The sequence below is a fragment of the Labrus mixtus genome, chromosome 18 (assembly GCF_963584025.1).
Source record: "Labrus mixtus chromosome 18, fLabMix1.1, whole genome shotgun sequence".
Lineage (NCBI taxonomy): Eukaryota > Metazoa > Chordata > Actinopteri > Labriformes > Labridae > Labrus > Labrus mixtus.
This window is the reverse complement of record NC_083629.1, coordinates 9521436-9533571: the sequence shown is the minus strand read 5'-3', so window position 1 is coordinate 9533571 and position 12136 is coordinate 9521436. Positions and strand designations below refer to the sequence as shown.

The 12136-nt window shown below is 39.9% G+C and overlaps 1 protein-coding gene across 8 annotated transcripts in view; it reads left to right on the top strand.

Moving 5' to 3' along the window:
* ralgapa2 (Ral GTPase activating protein catalytic subunit alpha 2) overlaps nt 1-12136 on the top strand; it is a 92756-nt gene that overhangs the window by 23285 nt on the left and 57335 nt on the right. For all 8 annotated transcript variants that reach the window (XR_009676466.1, XM_061063269.1, XM_061063265.1 and 5 more), the window contains exons 3-7: nt 196-245; nt 9627-9684; nt 11163-11206; nt 11406-11586; nt 11716-11831. Coding sequence is in view for 7 of the 8 variants with exons in the window: in XM_061063269.1 (XP_060919252.1) it covers nt 196-245; nt 9627-9684; nt 11163-11206; nt 11406-11586; nt 11716-11831 (449 nt within the window). In the remaining variant the exon portion in view is untranslated. The remainder of the gene's footprint in view (nt 1-195; nt 246-9626; nt 9685-11162; nt 11207-11405; nt 11587-11715; nt 11832-12136) is intronic.

Here is a 12136-nt window from a genome sequence, read left to right as displayed (position 1 = left end):
CTAGTATAACTCTGTGTTCAAAGTTCGTGGGGCAGGGTATTAATTCCCACAGGGAGTATGCTATGCTGGTAACACACATTTCTATTAATACGTGTTCAGCAAATGGCCTATATTAGTATTACATTATTGATGAGGCTAATGTGATATAACCTCTGTTATATGTTTAAAAACCTTAGTACTTTCCTTATCTTTCAGGGAACAAATCTCAAAGGGAGGAGCTGGACTCTATCCTCTTTATTTTTGAAGTAAGTTGTTTGTGTTTTTGATGTCTTTTATCTTGCACTGATGGTGTCTTCAGCCTAAACAGTTTTCTGTTGCACTCTGGGGTGGGACTATTGTTTCCATGGTGCATAGCTTTAAGGTAATTTCTTAGTGACCTAGGTGTGTATGCAAATCATGGGACAGATGTATTGTGTCTGTGTGTGCAAGGTATTGTTGGCTTTGTGGCCCCTCCCTCTGTTTTTCTGAACACTCTAATGTTGCACATGCAGGTTAAAGTCCCTTACCTTTTTTTCCCACCTGACTGCACAGGCGGCTCCAGTTTCCAATACAAACAGCCAGATCTCCGGTTACATTTGCTCAGGGCAGGGCTGTAAGAATTGGCAGCAGTTTGGGGGCCAGTCTGTTTGTCCCTCTTTGTACACTTTGTCTTGTCCTAGTTTTTCTAAACACCTGCAAGCACTGTGTGGAGGTAAATGATGAATGGTAAACAGACTTCTTCTGACTACTCAAAGCGCTGATACACTGCAGGTCACATCTACCAATCCACACCCAATCACACACTCTGATGGCTTTGTAAAGTGTCCATCAGTATTAATAATCCATTCATGCACATTCACATGCCGCTGATGAAGCAGTGGGAGCAACTTGGGGTTAAATGCTTTGCCCAGTGACACATTGGACATAACACGCAGGAGCTGGGGATCGAACCCCCGACCTTCCGGGTTGAGAGATGACCGATTCTACCACTGATCCACAGCCGCCCAATTGTTCCTTGCCATCCTTGCATTACGTCCAATATAGAGTAAATCATTGTTGGTAGTTTGGATTCAGGCAAAATGACCAACTTATGTGAGAGTAACCCTAGCATCAGTCCAGACTCTATTGTTTATCTGATACGGATTCCTGCTTGTCAGATATGTCTGCAGATAAGCAGACAGCACAATTAGACATGTTTCTGATGGTATCAGGTAACATGATTTTCTGTGGGACTTATTGTTTTTTATTAATGCGTTTAAGTGCGTTAATGTTTATTATTAATGTGGTTAAGTGCGCGCATTATGTTGATGGCCTTCTTTGAGACTCAGCTCAGTCTTTGTAAAATTTATACAAGTTTCTTTAAGTTAGAATTCTGACTGTTACTTTGCAGTATGAAAGATAACATAATCATTTCATTAATGGACCATTATGTAAATCTTGATACCTAGCTTTTACAGTTGGTACTGCAGTCCATATTAAAAACATTCAAGAGAGCTGTCCCCCGACGCCCACTCCTCCCTGGAGTCAATGTGCACGCAGGTCGCTATGTCGTGGACACTGAAGCTTCAATGTTTAATCAGCTCAGCATCAGTCTTGAAACCTTTCTGCGTTCTAACCTCTCTCCATTCTCTCTCTCTCTCTCCGAGTCATCTTTTCAAAAGCATAGAGCTTATTAGGAAAATGCTGAGGATTTTTAGGTTGGGTAGAATCCGTTATTTATGAACCAATTCACTTGCACGCTTGGCCGGGCACATCGAAAGGTGTCCAAAATGGCCATGTGGGGTTTGTCTTAACCGCCTACTTCTCTGGTCAAAACAAAAACAGACTATTTCTCACCAGAATCAAAACTGAGAAGGAGGACATACTTGCTACTGCGTTGTTGACAGAGAAGCCAGCACTTCAACATAGCATGTTCCTTTAATGTCTGATGATATAGTAAGGTCATTGAATGATTTAATTCAGTAGATATCTTACATATTGGACCTTTAATTACATTTGTTTATTAAGATTTGTTCTCTCTCTCAGTTTAATGACACAAAAAAAATCTAGAATTCCCTTCAGTTCCCTCCACTCTTCACCAACACACCTTCCTTGTCCATCCAAATGTACCCAGTCATCTAACCTGTGAATAAAGCCTGGATTTGTGCCTCCTACATATTTATGGAGTCATCTTTTCAAAAAGAACTAACATTGAAAGCAGCTTAACCCTCATTTGTCCCCTTTTAGCCCCTGCCTGTGACGTTGTGTGCTCTTACCCGTGCACTGAGAAGATAAGCTCACTTTGAGCGCTGTGTACAGGACAGATACAGAGTTGCTTTGATCCGGAGCACTTCTACTCTGTGCAGACATTACCTTATGCAATGTTAGATTATTCATGCTTGATCATATGTGTTCGAGAATATGATATCATTGGATATATTATACTATTAATCATGGAACCGTAGAGGTTGTATTATGTAACACAATGAAAGGACAGTTAAAGATGAACTATACAATATGATGAGGCATGTAGATTTTATGTACATTTACATTTTATCCTCTCCAACAACAGTCATGAATGAATAGCCCAGTTGAATTTAAATTGATGGCATTGTTATTATAAACCTACATTTTCAATTTACGATAGGACTTTTCACTAAAGTGTTTCTATTGTTTTAGTCACAGAAGTTAAACAATCACAACAGCAGTGTGTAAAGTAGACTATGAATGGAAAACAGCCATGACAGCGCAGTGTGCATGTCTCCTGTTTGTGTGTTTGATTTGAGATTGCTATGTTAGGATTACATTTCTATCATTATAAGGTATGTGACCCCCTTTTTACTGGGTAGCTGTGGGGGAGTATGAGCCTTGATGCTCAGCCTGCTTTAGTCATATATATCTAGAGGAGGGGCTCTATTTCCCTCCCCCTAAACTCTGCTGGAAGACCCCACCCCCACCGCCACCTGCAGCCACCGCCATCCCCTTCCCAGATCTCTTTGTGTCTGCTGCCACCAAGGCATTCACCATGCAGCATAAGCTTGTGCACCAGAACTGGCAGAGAGACAGAGGCCTTAACTCTATGAGAAGGCAACATTTATTCTTACCTTCTTTCACTTTTAACTTATTCATTTTATTGTAGAAAAAGGTTAATTTTCTTAATTCAAATTTGGGGTTTCATTGTCTCGTTGATTTTAAATGGAATATGTGAAATGACTGCACTGCATAACACTTCAACCACCCATATTTTGACACACCTAAATCATCTCTGCCACTTCTAATTGTTTTTAGAAGTTGAATATCAAGTTCATGAAGACCTGTGGGAAATCCGGGTGTGACAAGTGACTGTAAAAGAAATACACGTGTTTATAAAACTGCCAGTTAGCCAGTTCCCTGGGGAAAAAAAACAAGCTCATGCAGGCAAGGGAACAAATTCAGCAAGCAAAGACAGAAACAAGAGTAGGAAACACTTTACAAGTTAGTCTTTATTCTTAACACTCAGTCATAGAAAGTGTGAAAACATTGAGCAGGTGTAAATCTACCTACCTTAAAACTAAAGCTTAGGTTGCATTCGTAAGGTGAGGCAACCACAAGGTGATTCTGAGGCCCTTTTCACATATGCACTCCTGAAAATCTCTTCAGAAATGAAGGAGGACGACCCCTGAATAGAAAGAAGAAGAAGAAACAGTCTGCTATATAGCGCTATAATGAGAGTATTTGTCTTTTTATCAATGCTTTGTGTAGTTAGACAGAATCAAAATGTCAAGAAAAGAGCAGAAAAGAAGATACTTGCGAACAGAAAACATGAAGCAGCTGTTCAATTATGTGCCTGGAGATTGCAACGTCCCTGTGCTTTACAGTCTATGGTCATGCACAGATCGCATGGAATAAACATCACAACCCCCTCCCACTCGCTTGAGGTGAATTCTCCTGATGATATCCTGCTGCGTTGTAACATCAGCTGACTCAGACTTCATGCGGAAAAAAATACTAGGGGGCTGGCAGGAGAAACTTTGGATTAAGTCTGATTTGAAAAATGTGACTATTTGTGATCACACATGCTGCTCATCCTAAAAACCTTTACAAGTTTTTCAGGAGTTTTGTGAAAGTGTGAACAAGGCTCGAGAGAGCTAGAGTGGGCTTATACTTTAGTGAGAGTCAGTTTGTGTAAAAAAAAAAGTGAAGATGGAAGAGCAGCAATTAGAAAGCCTCCTTTGAGTGAAAACATTTGTATGTCTGTGTTTAGTAAAACAAGTACAATGATAACATATGAGCAGTGACAAAGAATTCCTACCACAAATCAGCATGCTGGTGATAACATCATGCTGTGAAGAGGCTGGCAGGCAGGTAGTGGGTTTAGTCACAGAAAACTCCTGGTGGGCAGTGCATGCAAGAGAACTCCGACGTGCAAGTAACCACAAGTGTGAAGACCAAGCCGAATACAAAAGTGGATTTGTCCCTAAGTAATCAAATCTGTGTTCAGACATCAACCCTTTGAAGGATTTTTAGACTAATGCAATAAAGTTATTTGTGCTATTTAGTATTGGAGTTCCCCTTCAGTTTTGTTTTTCTATTTAGGTTCCGAACTAAAAGTGCTTTGAGAAAACGTTGTTGTCGGTTGGACAATGTCTGTCGTTCTTTTACAACTGTTTTTGTAACGGAGTCAAGATGCATTCAAACTAGTCATGTGTCAAATCAAGCTGCTGTTTCGACAAATTGCCAGAAAATGTCAAGTTTCTATTTGAAAAAGGCACTGAGACAGACACTTCAATGAATGTCTAGGTGTCCTTCCAGAAATGAAACCCCATGAGACCACTGTGTAATAGAAAACATGTTTTTCTTTTTTGTGTCACAAGACCAGATTGGTCTGGCCCAAAGCGACCCTGGTTTGTTTACACTCCTGCGTGACTGTAAATGACCTCTTGGTGTCTGTAAGCATTTTGATACTGGTGCCACTGAGGTTATGGGACAGGTTATGGGAAACTTTGAGACATATAAAGCTCACAGGGAAGTCTGTGCACAGCTTCTTTCTCTCCAGGATATGACCTTAGGATGACCTGTCGTCCCTCATCCGGACCTGAATCAGCAATTTGAATTCCCCTTGGCGTCCTCTCTGTAAAAACTCAGCATTTAGACCTGAGACTTAACCCTCGTAATTGCCTATGGGTAATTCTTCATTCAACAGTCATCATTAAACCTGCTTAACGTTATTTTTGATTGACTATTGTGCAATAGCTGTTGTTTATTTGAAAACTGCAGAAAATAAGAAGCATGGCAATTATTTACTTTTTTATTTATGCTAGAGTCAGGAATCTAAGAGGTTCGCTGCCCAACATTATATTTGTAGTTTGAGAAAAACATGTCAGAATCACAAGAACGTACACACACACACACACACACACACACACACACACACACACACACACACACACACACACACACACACACAAACAAAACATTTGGATAGGAAAACTACAAAAGAGAAAAGGAGGCTTTAAGCACACATTGCTTTTTTAATTATATTATATATATTATAATTCATTCTATGGGTTGCCCAGATTTCCAAAAATCTAGCATTCAACAATGATGACCAACTACATGCGAGTGAAATATTACCATCTACCAGCCATAGCTCATGGCAAATAAAACTAAATGCTAATTTATTTAAATGCCATTCTGAAATGCACCATTAGAGCCTGGTGTAAATAACAGTGGATAATTAGTAAGTAGTTAATTAATAGCACAGTCTTGTTCTATCCGGTTTAAAGTAATTGTACTCCTTTTGATGTACATAAGGTTGTAGCTGCTCTCTACTTGTTTGCTAACTTTTATTAAAATGAACCATAGGGCTAAGTGATTTCTTCCTTGCCTCTTTCCTCGTTATGCAGTGCTTGTTATGATTGACAGATTATCTACAGGGGGCTAAAGCCAACAGAGTAAATTAATTTTGACTAAGACTATATTTTAGCCTCTGCTACCAACCTTTGACTTCTGGGGCACATTTGATAGAATGTGTGGGAAAAGTAACTTGTTGACACTTCAATTTATTTTTACAAGTGTGAATTTTAATGACATGCAGTTTAGCTTTCAATTTTCTAAAATGTGACATGCCTATTAATGAATAATTTTCAATGAATTCAAAAATTGTCCTGGAGGAGCTGCTACAGCTTGGCTGAAGGGCTACAGTATAAAAAGGTGGCTGTTCAGTGGCAGTTGGATGCATGGGAAGGACTTTGAATGCTCTGATGCTGCCACCACCTGGCTACAGAGGAGAATGAAAATGTCTTAAGGGTTGTTGTTTTTTTTTTTTTCAATCATTCTTAAATAAACGTTAAAAAGGGCTTTTGGCTTATGATATTCTATTTGAGAGTTTATTCGATATATATCTTGTCTGTGTAAATTGACCAATTGACTTTACTAACAAATAATGAGACCAAGCTAAGAAATTTGCTTAGCATGTAAATAAGCACTCTGGTTGGGCTTTTCTGTTTAGACTTACCCTTTTATGCATGTTTAAACAAAGCATGTGTGCAGAGATGTTTGTCTTAAAGGGATTTTGATGCCTACTAGTGACTTTAGAGTTGAGGTCTTATTTTCTTTGTCAGGTTCTCAGGGGTATGGTTATTTTAGGATGTTGTTTTTAGGGCAAAGTTATTTTTTTTTAAATAAAATGAATCCAATAAAGGTCTTTTTGCCTTTATTGGATATGACAGCTGTAGGGAGACAGGAAATGTTGGGAGGAGAGAGTAGGGGATGACATGCAGCAAAGGGCCGAGGTTGGATTTCGAACCGTCGTTAGCTGCAACGAGGACTGTAGCCTCTGTACATGGGGCGCTCGACTTAACCTCTAAGCTGTCGGCACTCCCTCTTAGGAAGTTTAAACTTAATGAAGTTATATTATTTCCTTCCCAACATTATCAAATCTGTCGTCTTATGTGATTGTTTGCCTCAGGTCTGTTAAGTGATTTACACACTCTCTGATGAGGACACGTATGTCTGGGTGGGTCTCAGTTGGATTTATTTTAGAAGGTTAGTGTTTTGTCTCCAGTGTCTTTTTTCCCCTCAAGAGATTACATTGTCCTCAGATGGTATTTTAATCTTTTTATCAAAAACCTAAACACTATGTAAATTACTCTTTTTTTTTTCTTCAAATACTGTATGTCTGTTGCTTCTGCCATAAAGCCCTTGCAAGACCACCTCTTGGGGAAGTGTATTCTGTGACATGATCAGGGCCTGCGACTGGAAACCTAAGTACGGATCATGTAAATGTGTTAAGGCTGTAGTTGCACCACAGTAATGCTCCAATCTTTATGCTGGAGTATGGCTGCAGATTAGAGTAACTCCACCAACCCCTCAGTCCATGTATTCGCTTCGTATCAGCCAGTAAATTCCTCATTGTTACCACCGCCATTCCAGCTCCACAGGGAGTCTTTCTGAGCTAGCTTCTCCATCTCATTCCCACTCTCCCCATCCTGGTGCTCTGTAAGAAGAGAGAAAGACAGTGTTATTGTGTCTGCTCACACACACACACACACACACACACACACACACACACACACACAGTGAAAGGCTTATGCTGGACAACCTGCTGTGCTACCCCTAGTATAATGTGTCTGCTGCCCCAAGGAGACTGACTGTGAAGGAGTTCAGTATAGAGCCTGTAGGGAGACGTTATAATCCCATGTGGGATCAAAAGCAAGGTGCAGCCAACGCTTGTACACGCAAATCATCACGTCTGTGGATCAGAGAGAAATTGAACAGCACAGATAGTCATCCAGTGCCCCCTCAAAGTGATGTATGTCTTTCAGTATCTCTGCTGTCACTGATAATAACCGGGATTTACTCTCAGAGGACAAGAATGGAAAGTTAAAGAAAGAGGATGACAAGGAGAGGAGGAAGTTGTTGACAAACTGAGACACTCAAAAGAGGAGATGACTTGTGGGCCACCATAGCTCTCAGCATAATGTGGTGAAATGATTTACAAAAAGACTTATTAGATGCCTTCTGTCAAACCTATTTTGTTACAATCATGTATTTACTTCCAAACAGATCATTTATCTCTCTGAAACAATAGAATGAAGTAAAGTAAAAAACGATCTTTTCTGTCATTAACATATTTCTAAAGGTATTAATCATTGCAGTTCTTTGATGGACATTTTTGTCATGCTCTGTATCACTCGCTTCTTTGTTTTCAGACATAATGGCAGATGAGCTGTGTATCATGTCAGCCAGAGTTGGTTGTGTGGTTGAGTGGGTCAGAGCCTCATACGTAAAGCAGCAAAGGGCAGGCTTGACCTCTACATTGCAATCATGAAGTCTTATTGGGTCAGTGATTATGTTTTGATGAAGAGTGAGCCATTGGGGCGTCATTTGCTAAGTGCACTGACTATTAACTAATCATGCGTGCACGCGCACACACATCTGCTGCCCTCAGCCTTATTTCCATCTCTCCAGAGGGACCCAGTTAACCTGTCGGTGCATTCGAGAATAATGATAGGCTGCTGAAAGGTTAGGGAGCTCTAATTGAGTTGTAAAATGATTGTTGGGGAGGTGATGACATTTCCCATTTCAAAGGGATATGCTGACATGCTAGGCCAAGTAAAGGGTAATGTATATGGCTTTTGTGCCGCCTACCAAAACAAAGTCAGCTTTTGTTTTCCTACTGTTTATTCTAGTATCACATAAAGAGAAATTGACTTCAACCAACATTTTTTTTGTATTATTTATTGTTAAATCCCTTATTGGCTTTCTAAAACATCAACATACAGTTGCAAATGTCAATGACAAGTTAACAGTGCAAAGGCTTTAAATGTCGTGTCCATAACCTAAATCTAATTGATTAACAAATCATTAGATATCCAATCTTTTTATTTACAAGATTTATAAGACATAAAAAACAACCTAAAACTCCTCAGTAAAACCTAGGGCTGGTCACTACTACGTTTCTTGCTATGTTAACATTAAAAGAAATCGACTCTTCTCTGACATGTGGCTATTAAAATGGGAATTGCAGTCCAAATTCATAACAGTGGAGAGAGCTGTCTCCACCTGGCCCTAACCTCCCTAGAGTGGATGCATACCTGCAGTGCCATGTCGCGAATACGGAAGCTTCAGTGTTTAGCCAGCTCTGCATCGGTCTTAAAACTTCTGTGTTCTAACCTCTCTCCATTTTTCAAAAGCATCTCCAATATTTATACTAGTTTTAGCACGTTTCTGGTTGTGGAGCTGTTTATAAAAAAGCAGAGGCTTTTTAGCTCTGGTAGAATCAGTTATATCTGAACCAGTTCGCTTGCCCACTTCCGTCGCTGCAAGACCTGTTGGTTTGCCGTGATAGCTGGTCACATATCTTGCAGCCGTGTGGGGGTGCCTTAAAACCACTTACCTTCTGTGGTCAAAACAAATACATGTACAGACCATTCCGAACAGAAATTAAACTTGGTGGACATACTGGCTGCTGCATTGTTGTTAGAGAGGCCAGCACTTTAACATAGCATGTTTCCTTAATGTTTGATGCAATAGTAAGTTCATTTTATGATTTAATTCACTAGATTTCTCTGACATAATGCTCCTCTAATGCAACTTCTTTGTTATTTTCATTGCTGAAATGTGCCTCCCTCATTATAACAAAAACTACTAGTATCACTGAATTTCCTTTGCTCTTTTTTCTTCAGAAAATTCTCCAAAACCTGCCTGAGAAAATCTACAACCGATGGCAGTTTCACAGTATAGGTATGTTTATCGCCGACCGAATGAAATATTTGGCACTTCCTTGAATGCTGCGCTTTGTCTCTCTGTCACACCTTTAAGCTAGTTATGTGCTGTGTATGTTTCTTTCCTCCTTATGGTTCTGTAACCTCTGAGATACACTTCAGGACAAAAACTTGCTCCACTGCCATGCCTAAGCCTTCCATAAGGAAGAGAAAATAATTAGTCGTAGAAGGGGATGCAAATGGGAAATGCAAATGAGCTCTTCATTTGAAATGCAAATAAGTAATTGAATTATGCTGGCATGATTTCTGTCCTACACAAAAAGGAAAACCCTTGCAAGAAGCGATAACCCCAATTATCACTGTTGTTTGTCAGCCGTTGGCAGCAGTGATTCCGGTCTAGATTACTGTTGTAGATTGGCCTTAACCTCAGGCTTATAATTTCAAATATGAAAACTCCTCGGGGGTTGGTTGCTCCAGACATTTTGTCAGTCATGGACAACAAATTATTAGAGCCGCAAGGCTTCCTCTTGGCCTTTCTCTGAACTCAGACTTTTCTTCTGCGATCATCAGTACTTGTGGCGCTGGTCAAGAGGCTGTGCCATCACGGTGTACTTCTGCTGTGGGAAGAATTTGGCAGTAGGCTTGATTGCTTCTTGACATACCTAAGGTCTAATTGAATTCCTAAGAAAACTTTTCTTTCACATTATTTCTATCTTATTGTACCTCTGGAAGCATTCTTGAAAGGTTTTGAGTAGCTTGTTAAAAATTAATTTTGGCTGGTAGGATATGTCAGGAAGGACATTAATGGTTTGTAGTATCCTTCTACAGTAGCTAAGTGCATATTGCAAGGTAACTGACATCTGACACTGATCATTAAAAGCTAAAGAAAGCACTTACACATTTTCTTCCTTCTAATTCCTTATTTCCTGAGCTATGAAAGGTTTTTTTTTTTTTACACCTTAATGTTTCCAAGAAAAAAACAAGTATTGATTTAATCTGTGAGTAGGAAAATGATAAAGGCACCACAAAGCCCACTTATAAACTCCGACACTCAAATCCATCAGACAAATATTCCTCCTTTACTTTAAATCCCTGTAAACACACAGCCTACAACGTCCTTATAAGAACAATTCTGTCTGCAGGCTGTCATGTTCAGGTCCTAATTCACAGACACGCAGACCTCTTCCGCCCAAGGTATTTAGCAGTCAGAGCAATGTCTCATTTGATTACAGCGGAACCAAAATTGCCTTCATGAATGCACATCACTGCCAACTGGTGTTAATTTTCATCAGGGATATGTGAAGCCTTGCCACTCACCCCACTTGTTTGTCAGAGCAAACCATCAAGTCCAATTGTCTGTAGGAGGGATGATAAGCGAATCCTTCACTGTCAGCTTTGTGCTGCTTGTTGTGTTTTTGCTTGTTGTGTAGGAGACTTGCGTTGTATATGTGGTTTGTGAAAGCTTTTTTCAGTTAGGCTTTTTATTCCTTCTTTCAGGTTCTATTCTAAAAAAGCTTCTACACACTGGAAATTCATTCAAAGTAAGTGCTGTTCATTGACACACGATATGGTAAATCACTGTCATCAATCCCATGAGGCCCGATAATAATAATCGAAATGCTGCAAAATCTGGAAATCCCAAATCATATTGAGCTTTAAAGACCGATTTCATGAATTATTATGTTGTTGAAGTTTTCCTGTTTTTTATTTATATTCTCTTTTTTTTTTTTTTTTGCTTAGATCCGCTGTGAGGGAATCCGTCTCTTCCTGCTGTGGCTGCAGGCCCTGAGGGACAACTGTGCTGAGGAGCAGTTCCTTATCTTTGCCTGTCTGGTGCCAGGATTCCCCGCTGTGCCCTCCTCTAGAGGGCCCTGCACTCTTGACACAATCATTTACAACCCATTCTCCAACCCCGCTGATGGTGACTATGGATGCTCTTCCTTTTGATGGCATAAATTCTGAGAACTGTTTTAGATGTCCTGTATGACCACTCTCATAGTCTTGGTTTCCTACACCTAACTGCGGTCTTTGTATCTTTTGATCTGAACAGCAAAGGTTGTGCCTGAGGAGATTACTCCACTGCTTCCAGCTGTGGTAGGAGAAAAGGTTGCAGATGACCAGACCTGTTACATCCTTGAAACCCTTCTCAAGTACATGGTCATCCAGGTAATTAATAATCATGCTAGGCAGGGAATGCACATATATTTGTCACAAAAATCATCAATGTGGTTATCACAACCTAATGTATGTTGAATTAAAGCCTTTTTCAGTACGTGGGGAATGCAGGGGCACTGGTTATGCTGGGATACATGTAAAAAGAAGGAATTAATGTTTGTTGGTAATGGTCATAATTCTTACTGATCAGTGGTTGAGTTGTCAAATCTAGTCACAACAGATCATTCAGTCTACATGACCTCTAATTATTTCAGTTAATTTTTGTTTGAATTGCTATTAACCTCCTGAGACCCTGT